Source organism: Hippopotamus amphibius, chromosome 12 (genome assembly GCF_030028045.1).
Source record: "Hippopotamus amphibius kiboko isolate mHipAmp2 chromosome 12, mHipAmp2.hap2, whole genome shotgun sequence".
Lineage (NCBI taxonomy): Eukaryota > Metazoa > Chordata > Mammalia > Artiodactyla > Hippopotamidae > Hippopotamus > Hippopotamus amphibius.
In genome coordinates this window covers 48,829,345-48,851,414 of record NC_080197.1, presented here as the reverse complement: position 1 = coordinate 48,851,414, position 22,070 = coordinate 48,829,345, and the positions used below count along the sequence as shown (strand labels likewise).

The window sequence follows — 22,070 nt, the reverse complement described above, 5'->3', positions numbered from 1 at the left end:
TGCCAGAGGAACTAGAAATACCTATCTCATCATTTTGTTTGTTTTTTCAGGATATCACAGATAGTTATTAGAAATCTAATTAGAAGGCTCAGCAGGAAGAGATCGCCCGTTGGACTTTGCTACCTAAGTTTCTCTTTACGGTGCTTTAACCCTATTGGGAAAACATATTCCTGTGCATGTGTCAGGCAGTGCCCAGATTCCAGTCCAGCTGAGGTCATTTATTCCTTGCAGTTTGCCAGTGACATCACAGTTCTAAATCCAGTACCTGTCAGCCATGTTTGGCACAGCTGATCACTGCCGCCTCGATGAAATACTTTATCTCCTTGGTTTCTAAGACACTACATGCTTCTGCTTTTCTTCTTACTCTATTCACTGCTCAATCTCAGTCTTTACTTCATCTCCCCAGCCTCTTAACTTGTTGGCTCCTCAGGGTACTTCGCTTTTGTACTGTTTTCTTCTCAGTCTGTACTTATGTTCTTGATGCTCTTATCTAGCTTCATGGCTCTTTACCTACCTGTGTCCTGAAGTTTTCCAAATTTCTGTGTCTTCTCCCTTGAACTCCAGACAACGTATTTCCCCTGCCTGTGCAGTATCTCTGCAACTTTCTCAAGCTTAGCCTGTCCATGATCTGCCCCTTCACCCTGTTCTTCTTACAGTTTTTCCCATCATAGGAAACGACAGTTCCATCCTTCTATTTGGTCATAACAGAAAACGTGAAGACATTCTTGATTTTTTCTCATACGTCACATCCAGTCCGTCAGCATATCTTGTTGGCTGTACCTTCCAGATATATCCAGTATCCAGCCCGTTCTCCACTGATGCTACCCCAATCCAAGACACCGTCACCTCCCACATAGATTATTACTGTGATATCCTAGTTGGCATGCCTGTGACCACCATTGCTCTTCGTATTGTTTTTAACAAGACAGAGCAATCCCGTTAAAACTTAGATCACATTATTTTCCTGTTCAAAACCCTCCAGTGCCTTCCTGTCTCACTCAGTGAAAGCCCAAGTTTGACAGTGGCCCAGGATCCCTTTAATCACCTTTTGACATTCTGGCCTTGAATCACTTGTTTTGCCTTGTTGCCTGCTACTTCCCTCTTATTTCCTCTTCCCCAGCTATACTGGCCTCCTTGCTATACCTTGAACACCACCAGCTCTCCAGGCATATCATATTCATGCATCACAGCCTTTGTAGTTTGGAACCTTCTTACCCCAGATAGTTTGCAAGGCTTGTTTCCTTTCCTCCTTCAAGTTTTTGTTCAAAAGTCTTGACCCCAGTGAGGCCTTCCCTTAACACCACATTTTATACTGTAACCCACCCCACCCCACCAGCAGCAGACCCTATTTTCCTTACCCTACTCTACCTTTATTCCCAGAGCACTTCTTACCTTCTAATATACCATGTGGTTTACTTTTTTTATTGTCTTCCTCCCAACACTGAATAGAATGTAACCTTCTATAGAATGTCACAAGGACAGAGAATTTTGTCTTTGCGGTGCTATATCCCGCATGCCTAGAACATAGTACTGATATATAAAAGCATTCAATAAATATTTGATGAATGCATAAATTCAATAAACATTTATCTGGTTGTCATATAGCTCCTTCGAAGTGACAGTATTTTTACTAAGTAACCAGGTTAAGGACATAATAAATAGGAAGAGGTTACTCGTTGTTAAGCTGTCTGACTTTCCATTAAATAGAAGTTGAAAGTAATACAGTGTTTAACTCTGCAGATAGCTAATGGGATTTAAGGCACAGAGTGTTAAAAGTCCATGGCCTTCTCTTTCAAATCTAAGTAGATAAGCCAAGCACTGTGATGGTAGAAATATCACTGTTAAAATACAAAAGAATATGGACTTCCTAGGTGGCGCAGTGGTAAAGAATCTGCCTGCCAATGCAGGGGACATGGGTTCGAACCCTGCCCTAGGAAGATTCCACATGCCATGGAGCAACTAAGCCCATGCGCCACAACTATTGAGCCTGTGCTCTAGAGCCCATGAGCCACAACTACTGAGCCCATGTGCTGCAACTATTGAAGCCCACGTGCCTAGGGCCCATGCTCCACAACAAGAGAAGCCACTACAATGAGGAGCCTGCGCACCACAATGAAGAGTAGCCCCCACTTGCAGCAACAAGAGAAAGCCCATGTTCAGCAACGAAGACCCAAAGCAGCCAATAAATAAATAAAATTAATTAATTAATTAAAAAAGAAAGAATATTAGTGAGCAGAGACCAGATTCTAGAAAGAAATAGAATCCTACTAAATAATAAGTAGGATCCTACTAAAATCTTTACTGAAGACCTGCAGGGGAAAATATGAGAAATAGAGCTGTTTTACAATATTTCCCTTTTTCAATATCTAATGAAGTGACCAAAAAAGTTATTTGAAAAAATAGCAACAAGATACACCAATTGTACCCAAACAAGAAAAAGAGTTTAAATTTTTCACAGTTGAAACTCTATGCTTTAAAACCAAGGGTCAGCAAACTTTAGTCCAGTGGTCCCCAGCCTTTTTGGCACCAGGGACCAGTTCCATGGAAGAGAAGTTTTCATGGGGCGGGGGGTGGTTCAGGCGGTAATGTGAGTGATGGGGAGCAACGGGGAGCAGCAGATGAAGCTTTGCTTGCTCACTTCCTGCTGTGTGGCCTGGGCCCTAACAGGCCACAGCCGTGGGGCTAGGGACCCCTGCTTTAGTCCACAGGTCAACCCACCCTTCAGGCTGTTTTAGTATAGTCCACAAGCTATTTTAAAGGATTGTAAGGAACAAACAAAAAAACCAAGAATATGTGATAGACTATATGTGGCCCACAAAACAAAAAATTTCATCTGCCCATTTATACGAAAATCTTTCCAGCTCCTGCTTTAAACTTTGAAAAATGGCAAAGAGGTAGCTTGACTTTGTTCCTACCCTGTCCCCTCCTTTGAAGAACTGTACTAGTAATCTTGAGAATATCCAGTAATACCATCAGTTCCAGAGAGGCCTGGATTGACTGATCATAGAGTAGATATAGAGGGTTTAACCATAGCAGAGCCCTCTGGACATGACCACCAAATTGCTCATGGTGTGGGGAGGAGGGGAGAAAAAATAATACAAGGTAATGTTAGAGGGTCTCCAATAACCTGTGGATTAGATGTAATACGCCTGGCACATAAAATGTCTTCATTCAGTGGTGGGTCTTATATTATGTTTAAAGAGGTTAAGTGTACAATTAACTCTACAGTTGTACATTCAACACCTGGATTGCTGAGAACTGCACTCTAGACTTCTGACTTTAGAGCCCTGTGTTCCTTCCCAAATCATGCTGCCTGCTGTTCCCAAAAGACCCAGCTCAAATAGCACCTTTTTCCTGAAACCTTTCCAGATTCCCCTTCCTCTTTTAACCTTACCCCACCCCTAGAAAATTCATATGATTATGCATATCTGTTATAGTTGTTAAAATATACTGTCTTGAATGTGTATATATCTTACCTATCTGTCCAAATTTAAGTCTTTAAGCTTTTTGAGGGTCACTGTCATGTTTTCATTTTTGTAACCCTCACAACATAGGGCCTTGCCTATGGAAAATACTAAATGAGTAAATGTTATATAACAGTTAAATAAGACAAATATTTTACTTGCTATAAAACAAGCACAAATTTTCTACTGTATGACATTTTATAATTTTAACTGTTGGAAACTAATGGAAATGTGCTTTATTGTGGAGTAATTTCTATCCTGTCAGATTTGAAACTTGACCAAAGGAAAATTTTTTGTCTGAATTATTTTACTATGATTGTAGGTATCTGTGGAATAGATGAATTTGATAAGATGGGGAATCAACATCAAGCCTTGTTAGAAGCCATGGAACAGCAAAGTATTAGTCTTGCTAAGGCTGGCGTGGTTTGTAGCCTCCCAGCAAGAACTTCCATTATTGCTGCTGCAAATCCAGTTGGAGGACACTACAACAAAGCCAAAACAGTTTCTGAGAATTTAAAGTAAGTTTCTTCAAGTATTTATACTTTAACATATTGAATCCCTATAGATAAGAAGATAACCGAGGACATAAATGGGTAGTTCACAGAAGTTGCAACTTTCCAATAAATGTACAAAAACATGTTAGAACTACACATTAAAACAGTGAAGTGCTGGGACTTCCCTGGTGGTCCAGCGGTTAAGACGTCATGCTCCCAATGCAGGGGGCACAGGTTTGATCCCTGGTCAGGGAAGTAAGATCCTGCACGTTGCAATGTGAGGCCAAAAAAATAAAACAATGAAGTGCTATTGACATCTACCAGATTGGCAGACATTTAAAGTATTAAGCATTGTTGGCAGTGGAGTAGGGAAGTGGGTTCTCACATACATAGTTTAGCATTTTGAAGGACAGCTTGGCATGTTTATCACTATTTTAAATGTACATTCTATTTGTTACAGCCAGTTCTTTTAGGAATTAAACTCACAGAAATAGGCACAAGAGTACACAAAGATATGTTGACAGGGTGGGTCTTACAGCATTGTTTATCACTGCCAAAGATTGGAAACAACTTGAAATGCCCATTGATAGGGAAGTGGTCGAACTATATAGTAAGACTGTACTGTGGGAGGTGGCAATTAGGAGAATGAAGGTAGCTTTGTATGTGCTGTGATAAGGGAACATATCTGCTTTACTGTTAAGTGAAAAGAGCACATTAGACACTTGTATATATGGTATGATCCCACTTTTTCCCAAAACCAGTGTTTATATCTGTATGTGTGTGTGCTTTTCTCTTCTAGTTTTTTCTGTACAGGTTGGACAAAATGTATGGGAAGGGGAAAATAGACTCAAGTGATGCATAAGTGAAAAAAAGACAAAAAGATGCCTCATATGGATAATTGGAACTTTAAATTCTAGTGGGAAACAAAAAGCTAATTTCCTAATATTTAATAATAAATACTTTTATTGTAAAAATGGTACATAGTAAAATACACAATTGAACTTTGAGATTCTGGGTATTTCTGTACTACCACCACCAAAAAAGCCATCTATTAGTATTTCTTAGTAAAATGACAAAGCCCTGTATTGGAACGATCAGAAAGAGCCTTTTGAACAAGGATCCAGAGGACTTGGATTCTGGTTTGTAGTGGTCTGCTAGGATATTGGTCGAATTCTTTAATCACTCTGGATTTCAGTTTGTTGGTCTCAAATGAAGGAGTTATCTGGTTGGTAGATTCAGAAATAGATATATAGGTGCCCCTTTAAGAAAAAAATGGCATTTTTGCTTCTAAATGGGAGTAGGTGCTTTGAGAGACTCTATGTTTTGGTGAGACAGGAAATATAAAAGATTAAGAACTACTCAGCCAGGTAACCTTCATTGAATCATGTAGCATTCTAGCTTACAAACTCGATCCTAAATCATAGAACATAGAGAAGAACTTAGTGGTTTTGATGGTGCGAGGAAAGGCCGTGTCCTCAACATACTGATATAGGTCCATGTAAGGCTATGCACATGTGACCTGGTGAGTCTCTGGAGTTAGTGGGTGTATTGAATCCAGAAGCTATTGCTTGTTTCTTTAACCTAAACCTCCATTTTTTTTTTTTTTTTTTTTGAGTTCTACGTGGAACTTGATTAGTAAGCGACTAAACAGTTTTCTAGGTTTTCTGTTTGTTTTAATTCCAATCACTGTTTCTTCTTTCTTTCACCCCTTCAGAATGGGGAGTGCCCTACTATCCAGATTTGATTTGGTCTTTATCCTGTTAGACACCCCAAATGAGGATCATGATCATTTACTCTCTGAACATGTGATTGCAATAAGGGCTGGAAAGCAGAGAGCTGTTAGCAGTGCCACAGTAGCACGTGTGAATAGTCAAGATTCAAATACTTCCATACTTGAAGTGGTTTCTGATAAACCACTGTCAGAAAGACTAAAGGTACGTTTCTTCTCCTTAATCATTCAGTTCAGTTTTGTTTGAATGTCAGAGTTTAGTGCGTTGCTTGCTGGAGAGCAGTAGTATGTAAACTTTCATACCAAATACCTTTTATATCATAATACTAGAGTTTATGTAAAGTTCAGTTGAAATAATCTAGGTCAGCTAGACTGAGAGCTAGAACTAGTGTTGGCTTATTTGGAGAGTCTTTTAGAATACTATATTTATCTAAACAAGTTATTTTAGCAGAAGGATTTTATTTGCTACTTATCCTTGTAATCTTGGGCCTTTTTATCGTGCTTCAGGTGGTTCCTGGAGAAACAATAGATCCAATTCCCCACCAGCTATTGAGAAAGTACATTGGTTACGCTCGGCAGTATGTCTATCCACGGCTCTCCACAGATGCTGCTCAGATTCTTCAGGATTTTTACCTTGAGCTCCGGAAGCAGAGCCAGCGGTTAAATAGCTCACCAATCACTACTAGGCAGCTGGAATCTTTGATTCGTCTAACAGAGGTTCATTCATTTTTTTAAAAATAAATTTATTTATTTTTTTGGCTTTCTCTAGTTACAGTGAGTGGGGGCTACTCTTCGTTGTGGTGCATGGGCTTCTCACTGTGGTGGCTTCTCATTGCAGAGCACAGGCCCTAGGTGTGCAGGCTTCAGTAGTTGTGGCATGTGGGCTCAATAGTTGTGATTCGAGGGCTCCAGAGCTCAGGCTCAGTAGTTGTGTCCCACCGGCTTAGGTGCTCTGTGACATGTGGGATTTTCCCAGATCAGGGCTCGAACTTGCGTCTGCTGCATTAGCAGGTGGATTCTTAACCACTGTGCCACCAGGGAAGCCCATGGGTCATTCATTTTAAATTCACACTCTTTTGGCTTAAAAAGGGAGTAGAGGGTAATAAGATTTCTCTCAACTTTCTGTGTAATAATTTGCTTTTCTTCCTACTGAGAGATATTAGAAATGGGTGGATAAAAATTTTTTTAGAGGGTTGTCATATATTTAACATATCCATCAAAGTTTAGCCACTTTTTTCTAAGCAGGACCAGTTACTTACCATGCAGTGTTTTTTTTTTTTTTTTCCTTTAATGACACTTAGGAGACTCTTGAAGTTTGAAGATTGCTTAGGTTAACTAAGGATTTGGGGATTCAAAAGTAAGCATATGGGAACATGGAGTGTGTCAAATATCTTAGGAGTGTTTGATTGGATACACGACAGGTATGTAAGTGCCTGTTTTCCTAACAGCAGTGACATCTACTCACAATTATAGAATGCTAAGGGAACTCTGGCAGCTAAAATTAGCTGGGTCAGAGTTTGAGCTTTTTGCTCCTAGAATCTGATTAACTCATCTTTGTTGTTTTAACAAGTTAATTAGGCATGATTTCCTGAAAGTAAAAGGCAAGTCTATTTCATAATCAAATCTTCTGGAAGGAACATTCAGAAAGATGTGTTAGTAGATAAAAATAGATTTTAAAATGAGTGGTAATTTATACTCAAGTTTTCAGATAATTTTTTAAAATTCTGACTTTTCATATTACAACCCCTCCTCCCAAAAGTTTTTGTGTAAAATGGATACATGAAATAAGCTTAGACGTACTCTACCTGCTCAATCAATGTTAAATATTTTTATCTTCTGTTATCTGAAGATGGTTGTTTTCTTTCAAAGGCACGAGCAAGGTTGGAATTGAGAGAGGAAGCAACCAAAGAAGATGCTGAGGACATAGTTGAAATTATGAAACATAGGTAAGATTACATTTTTTAAAAAATATTTATTTATTTGGTTGTGCCAGATCTTAGTTGTGGCTTGCTGGCTCCTTAGTTGTGGCATGTGAACTCCTAGTTGCGGCATGCATGTGGGATCTAGTTCCCTGACCAGGAATCAAACCCAGGTCCCCTGAATTGGGAGCGCAGAGTCTTAACCACTGCACCACCAGCGAAGTCCCCAGATTACACTTTAAATGCTGTTTTCAATGAAATACTAGTCATCTTTCCATCTCAAATTATAAATTTAACTGGGCCAAGCGAAATTATTTTTATTTAGCCCATTTGATCACTTATTTTCCTTGGAACAAATTGTACTTTCCTGGCTTAAAATATTGCTGTGTAAATAATCTTCACATTAAAAAAAGTTTTTTTGTGTGGGTAATACATTCACATAGTTCTAAAATCAATTCAAAAACACACTCTTTGAGAAAGCTTGCCCCCATCCTGTTTACCATCCACCCTTCCTCTATCAGGACACCCATTACTTTCTCTTTTTTTAAATTAATTAATTTATTAATTTATTTATTAGCTGTGTTTGGTCTTTGCTGCGCGCAGGCTTTCTCTAGTTGCGGCGAGCGGAGGCTACTCTTCGTTGTGGTGCTCGGGCTTCTCATTGCGTTGGCTTCTCTTTTTGCAGAGCACCGGCTCTAGGCATGTGGGCTTCAGTAGTTGTGGCGCACAGGCTTAGTTGCTGCGTGGCATGTGGGATCTTCCTGAACCAGGGCTGGAACCCATGTCCCCTGCATTGGCAGGCGGATTCTTAACCACTGTGCAACCAGGGAAGTCCCCCATTACTTTCTTGTATATAGCATATGACTTACTCTGTTCTACTGTACCTTTTTTTTAATTGAGATATAATTGACATATAGCATTATTAATTTCAGGTGTACAACATACTGATTTTTATATATATGTGCTATATATATCGAAATAATCACCACAGTAAGTCACGGTAACATCCTTCACTGCACAGTTATAATTTATTTTCTTGTGATGAGAAGTTTAAAGATATGCTCTCTGGGTATTTCCCTGGTGGTCCAAGTAGTTAAGACAGTGCTGCCAGTGCAGGGGGTGCAGGTTCGATCCCTGGTTGGGAAACTAAGATCCCACATGCCCCGCAACATGAACAAAATATTTAAAAAAAAAAAAAAAATCCGCACTTTAGCAACTTTCAAATATATCATACAGTATGACTATCTAGTCACCATACTGTACATTACTTAAGTTTATTTTATAACTAGAAACTTGTATCTTTTGACCTCCTTCACCCATTTTACCCACCCCTTACAGCCCCTTCTCCCCATCTTCAGGCCTCTGGCAACTGCCAGTCTATTCTCTTACCCTTTTTTTTTTTTTTTAATTTGACAATCTACCTAGAGCTCTTTCCTTATTAGGACACAGAGACTTTTTTACAGCTACGTAGTATTATATTGTTTAGATATACCATAGTTTATTTAATCAGTCTCCCATTGCTAGACCCATAAATATTTTCCATTCTTTTGTTGTTACAAAACAATGCTACGGGGGCTTCCTAGGTGGCGCAATGGTAAAGAATCCACCTGCCAATGCAGGGGACACGGGTTTGATCCCTGCTCCAGGAAGATTCCACATGCTGCGGAGCAACTAAGCCTGTGCACCACTATTGAGCTTGTGCTTTAGAGCCCTTCAGCCACAACTGTTGAGCCCATGTGCTGCTACTACTGAAGCCCACGCGCCTAGAGCCCATGCCCCACAACAAGAGAAGCCACAGCAATGAGGAGCCCATGCACCACAACGAAGAGTAGCCCCCACTCACCGCAACTAAAAGAAAGCCCGCACACAGCAAAAAAGAGCCAGCACAGCCAATAAAATAAATAAATAAATAAATTTATAAAAAAAAAACAATGCTACAATGAGTAATTTCTGTGAGATACTTCATATATGGTAAGTGTATTCTCAGAAATATTTCTGGGTTCAAGGATAAATAAATGCATTAGGGTTTGATAAATATTGCTAATCTGTGGCCTTTGCATTTTGTATCATTTGGTAGATCATAATTCTTAGAAGGTAGAAAAGAAAAAAATTTGTATTCTAACTGACAATATATGACTACCTTAGACATGGGTTTTGTTTTGGTTTTTTTTTTCCTTTTATTTATTTATTTATTTATTTATTTATTTATTTATTTATTTATTATTTTTGGGGGGGTACACCAAGTTCAGTCATCTGTTTTTATACACATATCCCCGTATTCCCTCCCTCCCTCGACTCCCCTCCCACCCTCCCTCAAAAAAAATCAATAAACGTAGAAGGACACATCAAACAGTAAACTGCTTATGATTATGGATGACTTTGTTTTTTGCTTCTTGTGTTTTTGGTTTCCTGTAATGCACATGTTAACTTTTAAGAAACAAATGTTGTTTTTAAAACCTTAAAAAAAAATCAATAAAAGCAAAAGCTGATTATTTTAGATAGGTTTTTTCTTTCAATTAAAAAAATTTTTTGAATAGGTTTATGCATGAATATGCCTCAAAATTCCAAAGTTCAAAATGTATATGGTGGGAAAAGTTTTCTCCTGCCCTGTTTACTAGGTGCCTAGTTCTTCCTCTTGCCCCAGTGACAACAAATCAATTTTTGTGTGACTTTCAGATATAAAATATGCATCATAACTCTATATCTGTATATTCTTTTCCCCCGTTTATACACAAATGGTAGCATACCATACACATTATACCTCAGTTTTTTCACTAAAAAAAATGACCTTGGAGGTCATTCCATGTCAATGCCTATAGTACTTTTTATTTTTCACAACTGCATAGTGTTCCATTGTGTGGATTTATCGTAATTTAGATAATTTCATTATGCTCTCATAGCACTTAAAATATAAATCTGTTAGGAATCCGAGGCCTCCAAAATATTAAAGATAAAATTGTTTGAAGTAATTTCTATTTTTTCCCCTAAGAGCTGCTATCCTGGGTTTGCTTGGAGTCGGAGCCAGGTCACTTTGCCCAGTTGCCCTTCTTTGGCTCTGAGTGAAAGTGATGCAGCATTATTAACAGAGCACAGGCCTCAGAGTCTGACCTGGAGCTGCCACGGCAAGTTCCACGTTGCTCTTCATCTCCTTTTGTGTAAAACACACCACGAAAGATTGTGGTCTGAGATATCGTGCAGTAAGGCTATATAGTGACAGATGTGGTTCTGACATATTAGTGGACACTCAGTAGACACTGTGATCAGTAGTGCTAGCTTTGATGATATGATGATGAGGCTGAGCAGATACCCTTTTCTGTGACTTACGGCACACACCAAAGGCTTCAGAAACTGGAAGATCTCACATCACAGATCAGGAGTTTCCAAAATTACCCTTTTCAAAGAACTTCTTGGTTCTAGTCTTTAGTGCTCTCCATATACATTTCCCAGTAGCTCTGAGCTACAGATCCGTTTCTCCCTTTCTTCATGGGAAGAGATTTGTCTAGTTGTTTCTTTATCCCCAGGCTGGTACTGGCCTGTCCCCAGAAGACACCCTGCTCCCTCTGTTGCCTGTGGAAGCATGCTGTGTGGTTAGAAGGGCACCCATGCTACCTTCTGAAGGTCTACGTGTTATCCTGCAACTTGTTTCCTGCCCTTATAGGCAGCCTGTACAAGAAGCAGAACCTTTCTCCTTAAGTCAACGTGTCAGAGTTTGTCAGCAGCTGTGAGGTTACTCTTTCAGTCTTTGAAAGTTTTTAAGACTCTAGAATTGACAGCTCTTCAACTTCCCCAGTGGTCTAGTGGTTAAGACTCCGCACTTCCAAGGCAAGGGGCACAGGTTCGATCCCTGGTTGGGGAACTAAGATCCCACATGCCTCGTGGCATGGCCATAAAAGAAAAAGAAAAGAAAGAATTGACAGCTCTTAGTTTTTTATTGCTAGCTCCAGACCAGCTGCCTCATAATGAATAAAATTGTTAACAATTAATGACTACCAACCCTTTTGACCAATTCCTGACATATTACCCTCTATGTCTTAATATCTTACTGGTTTAGCATCACACACTGCTTGAACCATCTATTTTCTCTTTTACATGACTCAATACTAGGGTTCAAGGGGTCTTGTAGGTGAAAATTTACCAGGCTGGCTTCGTTGTGCTGGAGACCCTCCAGTTGATCATTTATAAGCAACCAGATAGTCCAGGAATTACTAGGCTTTCTCTCACAACATGCTACCAGGTCTCAGTGTACCAGCATATGAAATAAAGGAATGGCCGCAAAAACCAGTTGCCTGCCTGACTTGTAGTAGGTCTAGCTTCCTGGGAGACGAGATCAATAAGAAACTGAGAGTCTGTCCTAACAGAGATCCTTTTTTCACTAGGAAAGTAACTCACTGAACCCAACCAAAATTCTAGAAATCTTGGATTCTAAATTTTTTTCCTAATTAAAAACAAGGACCAACAACAGGGACTTCCTGCTTGAAGACAAGAAGCTCCCTCTTTGCTTACAGTCTCGAGTGCGTGTAGCTTTCTCTTTCTGAGCATCCTGCCCTTGAGCTCTCCACCTTTGGGAGTGGGGCCAAGATTGCCACTCCTGGTTTTCTTTTCTTTTAATGATCTCTTGCCCTTTCTTTGTGTCTTCTGGCACCTGGCTTTGAACAAATCCAGGGGTCAGACTACCCAACCTGTAACGTTGGTTTTTTGAGGCTTTACCCTTTGTCAGTTTCCTGAGGCCTCAGACCCCACACTGCCTCAAGCAGCCAATTTGGTGCTTCTGGTGTTTCTCTACAGTAAATCCATGGGTCTGTGGACGCCATGGATTAGTTCTCATATCTGAACATCATACTTAAGCAAGGTCTGTTATGTTCTCATTGCCTTTTCCATAAGAATACTGCAGTGCTCATTTGTAAGTAGTTCTGCATGTCTGAGTACTGATGCAGACAGTGCTTACGTGTGCTTTTCCTTGTGGAACTTGTGTTTGTTTCTACTTCTCAAAGTTGCCTTGCCCAGCATAAAACCGAATTAGCTTTTTTTTTTTTTTTACCATAAAACTGAATTAGCTTCAGGCTGTCAGTTTTCTTCTGGGCTTCTGAAAAAAAGAGGTCTCATTAAGTGTAAACAACACCCACGTGAGATTACCGGTTTGTTTTCCTGAATTGCTTGAGTGTTTATTAATTTTATAAAGATTTTCAGGAAAAAAAAGAGGCTAGTTTGATTTCAAGTGATTGGAAATACCTGGCATTGTTTCTATGGTAGAGATCAAGACCCAGTTAAACACATTGAGACCAGATCATGAATTATCTGCTTTCTTATACTTAATATGCTTTCTGTCCTTAGTCTAAACTCCGTGAGAGAAAGGACCTTATTTGTCGCATTTACCACTGTACTTCCAGGGCCCAGACACATGCCTAGCACACAGTAGGCCCTCAGTAAATGTACTGCATTGATGGTAAGGTTGATCTTAGTAATCATTTTTTATTCATTAAATCTTCCATGGCAGTTTCTTTCGTTTCTGTTTTGTTTCTCGACTGCACCACGAGCCATGTGGGATCTTAGTTCCCCAACCAGGAATCAGACCTGTGCCCCCTGCAGTGGAAGCACAGAGTCTTAACAACTAGACCACCAATTAAGTCCCCATTTCAGAGTTTCTGTCTCTTCAACTTTTGATTGTTTGCCCTCAACATGATTTGGAAACTGTAAAATTACATTTTAACTGGGAAGCAGAAGCCTAAATAAGAAAAATCTAAAGGGTGGCAATACATCACAGTTATCAGAGCACATAGCTCTAAAATCACGTGTTTATAGGCAACAGCTCACATAAGCTTTCTCTTAAAATTGGAAATATACTAGGAAGCAGAAGGGAACAGAGCCACCTTCAAAGGTTCAGAGATCATTCTGAGTTTTTTCTATTTAAGAAAAGTAACTCAAATATTTTACATACTTTCAATTCTGAAGTAGTATATCTCAGACTCAAATCCCAGATATGCCACTAATTAGCTGTGTAACCTTTGGCAAGTCACTTAACCTTACAGGACTTTGTTTCTTCGTCTGTAAAATGGGAATAAGAGTAGCCCCTAAGTCATAGGATTGCTGGAAGGACTAAATAGGATAGCACATGGTAAATATATATAATTAAGGTAAATATTAGCTATTATAATTAACATAGCCTAAAGCACTTGTGACAACTGTTTTATAAGAAATAAGTATATGGTAAATTATATGGTAATTAATCATAAATAAGATTATTCCCTGATATTTCTAGGGGAAACACATTCATCTAATTGTTTTATCAGTTATTACAATCTTATTTGGATGACTCATATTCCTTTTTGTACAGTTCATTCTCTTTCTTGTGGGCTCTTACCTATCCAGGGAACAAAATGAACCTGTGTTTTTAGTAACCCTTTAAACTCATTTTTTTTAAGCAATTCTTTATTTTTGGCTGCGCTGGGTCTTTGTTGCTGCATGCGGGCTTTTTCTAGTTGTGGTGAGTGGGGGCTACTCTTCGTTGTGGTGCGTGGGCTTCTCAGTGCAGTGGCTTCTCTTGTTGCAGAGCACGGGCTCTAGGCGCGCAGGCTTCAGTAGTTGTGGCATGAGGACTTCAGTAGTTGTGGCTCTTTGGCTGTAGAGCTCAGACTCAGTAGTTGTAGCATACGGGCTTATTTGCTCTGTGGGATGGGATCTTCTCAGCCCAGGGATTGAGCCTGTGTCCCCTGCATTGGCAGGCAGGTTCTTAACCACTGTGCCACCAGGGAAGTCCTAACCAATTTATATTTGATTAATTAATTCTTGATCAAATAACATCTTTGCCTATGAGCCTAGCTGTGAGATTATATATGTCCCATTTACAGGCAAAGAATTCAGGCAAGGAATCAACAATAGGGCTGGCTAATTGTATCTCTAACTGGTACTTTCAGACTTCTGGCTAAAATTCACTGTCAAGTGCATATTTCTTTCCTTGATGGTACTGTGAAAATAGGAAAGCAACAGAGAGCTGGAGTAATAGGTATATCCTTTAATATCTAACCATCATTGCTGCAAGTCAGCAGAACCTTTCAGTTCATTCCCAGAGTATTTTTCAACAGCTTTCATTTGCCAGATGCTGCACTAGGAGCTGGGAACATATCTTTACCAAGTAAAACCTAAATTTAGTATGTTTAGAATTTTTTTTTCATGAATCAAGAAAATGATCCAGGTATTTATATTGTAGCCTATCAACTTTATATTTTTATGCATTTCTCTTTCCAAATATAGGGAGTTTCTTAAAAGTGGTAACTGTCCAAAATATTTTTATCCACAAACAGTCCATACATAGTGAATTTCACAGTGGCTACTCAATAAATACATGTTTAAATCTTTGTTATGTGAGCCTCAGGACTACTTCCATGTTTTTCTTCTTACATCCTGGAGGCCTGGGACATAGATTTCTCTAGCTGTGCCACATTGGGTAACTTTGTTTTTCTTCCCTCCCATAAGCATGTTAGGAACTTACTCTGATGAATTCGGGAACCTAGATTTTGAACGATCCCAGCATGGTTCTGGAATGAGCAACAGGTCAACAGCAAAAAGATTTATTTCTGCTCTCAACAACATTGCTGAAAGAACTTACAATAATTTATTTCAATTTCATCAACTTCGGCAGATTGCCAAAGAGCTAAACATTCAGGTATGATATTTTAAAATAATTTCAGGAGGGCTTTATTAATATAGTAGAACTTTTAAATGTCAAAAGATATGGATTAAAAGAACAGAATAGGCAATTTTGGTGTATTTAAGTATTTGGAGGCTTGTTTTCTTTAAGATATAAAATTAGTTGCTTAGATCTTTATAAAAAGTTTTTATGTAAAATTCATACCCGCTTCTTTTCAAAAGAGTTTCAACATCTTGACAGGGGGAAACATTGTAGCAAAACTCAGTTTCCCTGTTATTCTGACAGTCCCTGTGGACAAGACATCCGTATACATCCTTGAACCTTAGTTTTTTCATTTGTTAAATGGACATGATTGTACCTGCTCCACCTACTTAAAAGTTTTAGTGAAAATGGATATAACAGCACTTTAAACATGTAAAACATAGGGGAAATTGCTCACTCAGTTTCAAAAGTTAGTCTAAATTTTGTTTTAAAACTAAGCTAAAACAAATATAAAAGGTTCTCTGCCTATTGGAGTTATTTTTGATTAGCTAGGCATTATAGAATCCAGGGTTCATATGTAGGCAGTTTTTTTCTGTAAGAAGTACAAATGATTTATTTGCCTAAGAAATTTGACAGTTGTATATTAGTTTGAGAGATTAATTTTTAAAATCATATTTTTGTATATTACTTAATGGGCTCTTTTGATATTTTCTTCCAGGTAGCTGATTTTGAAAATTTTATTGGGTCACTAAATGACCAAGGTTACTTCTTGAAAAAAGGACCAAAGGTTTACCAGCTTCAAACTATGTAAAAGGACTACCAGGCCAGGCCCTCCTGGGTTTATTATGAAGAATATGCACCAAACAAAACAAAACAAAACAAAGCAAAACAAAAAAGTTCTGAGAAACGACATCCCAAAAGTAATGTAAAAGGAAAAGAGTGTTGAAATAATTTAAGAAGTGATAAAGTCATGTGTTAATTTTTTTCTTCTCCAAAAGGCTAAAAATAAATTGTTTACATTTTATCTAAATGATGTAATTAGAAATTATTTATTTTTGACCTGTCTTTCATTCTTATAAATATTTCATAGTTTTGCATATCAAATGTCCATCTGGATAAGCATTCACAAAGTTAAATTTAAATGCTTAAATAGTTCTAACACACAAAATTGAATACCTTTTAGAAATAAATTGAAACCAACTTTCAATTCCCCCAAAATTTTATATTGACTTTTTTAAATTGACTTTAGTTTATAATATTATGTTTCATGTGTACATTATAATTAGACTTCTGTATACACCACTGCATGCTCACCAAATGTCTGATTTCCATCCATATATTGACATACTAAGCTTAACATCTTAGCTACTGAAAAAAATTTTAAATAAATATCTGTGCAAGACTAATGTTTTTCAAAGTATATTTTTTATTATTATTATCATTTTTTGGCCATGCTGTGCAGCATGAGGGATCTTAGTTCCCCACAGTGGAAGCATGGAGTCTTAACCACTGGACCACCAGGAAAGACCCTTGTGCAAGACTAATATTGAAACCTAGCAGCCTCTGTTCCACTCTTCCATATGTCCTATTCAGTCTCAACTATTCTCCCTTTTACCTCCATTTTCCTAAAGAACATGCTAGTAATGCTGATTCTTTTTTTTTATTTGGAATATAGTTAATTTACAATATTGTGTCAGTTTCAGGTGTATAGCAAAGTGATTTGGTTATACATATATATGTATATATTATATTCTTTTTTCTCTATTCTTTTCCATTATAGTGTATTACAAGATATTGACTATAGTTCCCTGTGCTATACAGTATCTATAGTAATAATGCTCATTCTTCAGTTTTCAGTATCAAAAATTATATTGACTTTTTACCTTAGAAGATAAGAACGTGGTTCTCTTAAATCCTACATACATACATAAATACATACATTACATATACACTTCCCCATTTCTTTCCAATGTAGTTATATATCATAATTTTTAGTTAAATCTGCATTTAGCCTTAATCTTATTTTGGAAATCCAAAGCCATTCTGATTTTGATCCTTGGTATGTGACGTTTATTTTCTCTTGGCAAGCTGTTTGTATCTTCCCTCTTCCCATGGTGTTCTGAAATTTTATAGTGTTTAATAACCATCCTACTGGTTTTTCATGCCAGAAATGTTGGAGTTATCTTAACTCTCTTATCCCCTAATCAATCCATCAGCAAATCCTCTCAGTACTGTCTTCAAAGTATCTGAAATCTGATTACTTTTCATTACTTCCAGTTCCACTATTCTGGCCCAAGCCATCATCTGTTGTCCAGCTTCATAAGGATAAGGACTTTGCTTTATTCACCACTACTGCCCTAGCATGTAAAACAGATTTTGACCACATACCCCTATGAGATAAACACACATAAGTGGGTAATTATACCACTTATAAATGAGGACACAGAGTGGTACAGAACTTAACCAGAGTGGTTAAGCAACTTGATTTAAGAATATAGAAAAAGAACAAGAGGAGAAAAGAAAGAGGAGTGTCTAGCAACAAGAAGGAGGCATCCTCCCCCATTTCTCCCAGAAAGTTGCTCAAAAGCAATGAGGAAAATGAAGAGCAAAAATATATAGTCCATCTTCTGTGAACTAGGAAACAACTGAGACTGCCAAACCCCAACACTAGGAACAACTGCCAAAAGCTGTCAGGATGACCCAGGTAGCTTTGCATGAGGGAGGAGGCAGAGATGATGCCTATGGCTGAAGATTTCTGAAGGAAGCAACAAGGTATTTCTCAAAGTGTACTTTGCACACCTCTTGGAGCAAAAAGTAAAACCCCACCGTTGCAATAGTGTGAATATGGCGTACAGGTTGGCGGCAGCAGCTCCTAAGGAGAGGTTACTTGAGAAGTCATACAGAGAAGCCACTTTGAAAGAGAAAAAAAAATCTGGCTGTCCTCAAATTTCTCCAAAGCAACACTCATCACTGAAACATATAGAACAATGCCTACAAAAATTTTTAAGAAAGAATTTTATACCCAAAAGTTTTGGTCACGTTTTTTAGTTGCAAACCAGGAGTCAACAAACTTTTTCCATAAAGGGCCAGATAGGAAAGACTTTAGGCTTTCTGGGCCAGGTGACCTCTGTCACAACTATTCAACTCTGCCATTATAACACTGCATAAACAAAGTGTGGCTGTGTGCCAATAAAAATTTATTAATAGACACTGAAATTTGAACTTCATAAAATTTTCATGTGTCTAGAATGCTAAATCTTCATTTTTTAATCCATTGAGTAAAGAACAGACAGTGAGTCCAATTTGGCCCATGAACTGTGGTTTGCAGACTTGGTTGCAAACAGTAGAAACTGACTCGCTTGATTAAGCAGAAAAAGCTTTTGGAAAGAATTTGGTTAGCTCACAGAGTTGTTGGAAGGCTGGTGAGTTAAGATGATAAACTTCAAGGAGCAATTTCTAAAACTGGCCTGAAGAGGAAGCTGCTGCCACCCTACTGCCACACAAGGGCACTAGAGGAAAGCGCCATTGCCTCCACATCCCACGGATGCCACTCAGGAACATAGGGAAACCACTCCCCCTACAGAAGGTTGGGAGAATGTCCCTGCCCAAATCAAAACAGCAACAAAGGATTCTTCATGGGGCCTTCTTAAATTGCTGAACTCAAAAAAGAAGACTCACGCAGAAACACCTGATTGAAGAAGCCAAGGTTATATGCCCCTTTCCTAGAATGCAAAAGAGTTTTCTGGGTTTTACGTTACAGGCAGGATGAGTAAAGCCAGCCTTTTTCCTATATGTGAGAGCTGAAATGGTACTGGGTTGCCAGACAAATATTCACATATAAAGCCAACAAACACTTCCTAACTAAACTCAGAGTGTGAGCCATTCTTGGAGAATATTTTAAAATACAACAAACTAGATGAATGGAAAATTAACCCCCCCCCCCCCAAAAAAAAAGGGCAATGTACACTGAACGTTGACTAGGACCAAGAAATGTGATTATTGCCATAGAATGGAATGTAAATATTAAGTCCTGGTTTTAGAAAAGGAAGGGAATAGGATGTCTTTGTAGGATAGAGGGTTAAAAGGTATTTAAAGACAATAAATCTATTAATAGTATAAAAAGCACATTTCACAAAAGACAGCACAGATAACATCAAACAAAATATAGTGATAGATGAGAGAAGGAAGAGGAAATATACTACATAAATAGTATACACATACTGTATGTTTATGTAATATACTTATGTAGTATAAATATACTATGTTAATATACAGTGTTCAAAGAGGAAAATAATAGATACTGTTTAAAAAGTCAGTTGTTAAAACTATTAGATGAAATTATAGGAAAAAGATGATATAAATGTAAATTATCAGAAGAAGCTCTTCTGTGTTTCTGAAATCCTCTGTTGTCTATTTGGCATCCATTAACCACAAGGCCAAACTAATGTCCAAAGTTGTTTACATCTCCCCTGGGATCCAGCTTTCTCTGATTACAAACTCTCCACCACAAACCCCAGTACCTATGTTTCACTTCCTGCCCTATAGGGGATGTTCACACCTAACCACTTGCCACAACCACAGCAATAAACACTTAGGCTTTCCCCTGTTCTGCCTGCTGACCAGCCTTGGTGCTTCCCCCTGTGGCCCTTTGTGGTGTGGTATTGCCCCCTTCTGTTGGGAAGTGTAAGAAATAAATTCTTTCAAAGGCAATTGTCTCACATCTGTCAACTTACCATTCCTGATTAAACTAAAGCCCAGGTACAAATTTTAGAACAGAAACATACAAAGCAAAACAAGAAAACATTATATCATGGAAAGTTTTAGAAGTAAGAAAAGAGCCTAACATATACATGACAGAAGTAAACCTAAACCTAAATATGTCAAATCAAGTGCAAATGGGCTATTGAAACAAAAGTCTTTCAGATGGGATCACAAACTCTTGTATGCACAATATACCTAAAACAAAGTCAATTAGAAAGTTGAAAATAAAAGTATGGACAAAGGTGTAACAGGAAAATACAAACAAAAAGAAAGCAAGGGTGTCATCCTAATATAAAAGATTTTTTAAGAAAAGGGATTGAAATCAAGGCAAAGCTTTATTAAAGGAGAATATTTATAATTCTAGGCAGAGCAATTCATAATTATATAATAATTATGGCTATGTGCCACATAGCATTAGGAAGCAGAAACTACAAGAGATATTAGGACATATAGAAACCAATTAGTAGCCGCCCGCCTCAGCCCAACATGGCGATGCATAACAAGGCGTCGCCGCCGCAGATCCCGGACACCCGGCGGGAGTTGGCAGAGCTCGTGAAGCGGAAGCAAGAGCTGGCGGAAACACTGGCAAACTTGGAGAGACAGATCTATGCTTTTGAAGGAAGCTACCTGGAAGACACTCAGATGTATGGCAACATTATTCGTGGCTGGGATCGGTATCTGACCAACCAAAAAAACTCCAATAGCGAAAACGATAGAAGGAACCGGAAGTTTAAGGAAGCAGAGCGGCTCTTCAGTAAATCTTCAATTACTTCAGCAGCTGCAGTAAGTGCATTGGCAGGAGTTCAGGACCAGCTCATTGAAAAGAGGGAGCCAGGAAGTGGGACGGAAAGTGATACTTCTCCAGACTTCCACAATCAGGAAAACGAGCCCAGCCAGGAGGACCCTGAGGATCTGGATGGATCTGTGCAGGGAGTGAAACCTCAGAAGGCTGCTTCTTCTACTTCCTCAGGGAGTCATCACAGCAGCCATAAAAAACGAAAGAATAAAAACCGGCACAGGATTGATCTGAAGTTAAACAAAAAACCACGAGCTGACTATTAGAAGACTCATTAGTGCAGAAGCGTCCAGGCTATAGAGCCCTGCTTCCCTCCTCCGACCTCACAAAGATAAACATCCCTCACCTGACTGCGTGGCCATCCACCTCTGCTTTCCCAGACCCAGTGCCTGTGACTCTGAGTAGTTTGTTCTGAAATGTGGTGACAAACAAGTCATTTCTGTAAGACCACATCGGATCATTTACTTTGTGTTATTTTTTAGGAACAGAACTGCAGGAAGACCCAAGACATGGTTATAGTCCCAGCAAGTTGCTAACTGCATTTCTCCCTTCTCGGAACGAATCTCTCCCCCCAAACTGGCTGGCACCAACTTCATCTGTGATGTGCATCAAGAAATGTTCTCTGGGTTTGTTTTATGCTGAACAGAGAACATGGGTCACATTTCAGAGGGAGGCTGTAAATATGTGGCATTTTCTTATTTTGTTTGTGTTTTATCATTTTCCTATTATTGTTTTTACCATCTTATTTTCTTTGGGGACTTTTTGTAATGCCATTGTACAGCTCATACCTTCGTGCTGACATATCTGATAATCTGTTTCGTGCAGTTGCCAATATTCTTAACTGAAAATAATCTGGTTTACCATAAATAAAATGGGGACTTGGCTTTTTGTTTTTTTGTTTTTTTTGCAGAGGGAAGGTAAAGAGTGTTTATTTAATAATTACCTATCTTAAATCTTTCTGAGTTGGAAGCAGTTTCATGTTCAAGGAACAGGAAAAGCTGAAAAACATAAGTTTAAATCAGTCCTTTTAACAGATATTTTTATTTTTTTGTATAAATAAAATTTCACAGGCTGTGGCTTCCCATGCTTTACTTTTAAACCTGAGATTGTTTTTTCACTTATTTATTCATATCATGCCTTATGGAAATTTCTCTTTTTCGATCTTTTCTCTCTTTGATGGTATTTGCCTGATTAAATATTGCTCTAAAGATCACTAAGGCAAATGGAAAGGCTCCAAATCGTACCCACAGCTGATCACACGTGGATTTCCTGAGCGGAGT

The 22,070-nt window shown here is 38.5% G+C and overlaps 2 protein-coding genes across 4 annotated transcripts in view; both read left to right on the top strand.

Moving 5' to 3' along the window:
* MCM8 (minichromosome maintenance 8 homologous recombination repair factor) overlaps positions 1-16,263 on the top strand; it is a 39,882-nt gene extending 23,619 nt beyond the window's left edge. For 2 of the 3 annotated variants that reach the window (XM_057701948.1, XM_057701946.1), the window contains exons 14-19: positions 3,787-3,982; positions 5,673-5,892; positions 6,195-6,404; positions 7,557-7,633; positions 15,077-15,266; positions 15,952-16,263. In XM_057701948.1, the coding sequence (XP_057557931.1) occupies positions 3,787-3,982; positions 5,673-5,892; positions 6,195-6,404; positions 7,557-7,633; positions 15,077-15,266; positions 15,952-16,044 (986 nt within the window). In that variant the 3' untranslated portion in view covers positions 16,045-16,263. Of the gene's footprint in view, positions 1-3,786; positions 3,983-5,672; positions 5,893-6,194; positions 6,405-7,556; positions 7,634-9,189; positions 9,791-15,076; positions 15,267-15,951 lie in introns of those variants that run through there. The other variant, XM_057701949.1, reaches the window with a different exon arrangement.
* A 4,217-nt stretch (positions 16,264-20,480) lies between these two features.
* LOC130833362 (chromatin modification-related protein MEAF6-like) lies at positions 20,481-21,692 on the top strand. Its single transcript, XM_057702935.1, has one exon. The coding sequence runs from the start codon at positions 20,481-20,483 to the stop codon at positions 21,054-21,056; it is 576 nt and encodes a 191-aa protein (XP_057558918.1). The 3' UTR covers positions 21,057-21,692.
* The last annotated feature ends 378 nt before the right edge of the window (positions 21,693-22,070 follow it).

Excerpts from the sequence above, each read along its gene's own strand:
- LOC130833362 (XM_057702935.1), top strand. The coding sequence starts at position 20,481 with ATGGCGATGCATAACAAGGCGTCGCCGCCGCAGATCCCGGACACCCGG.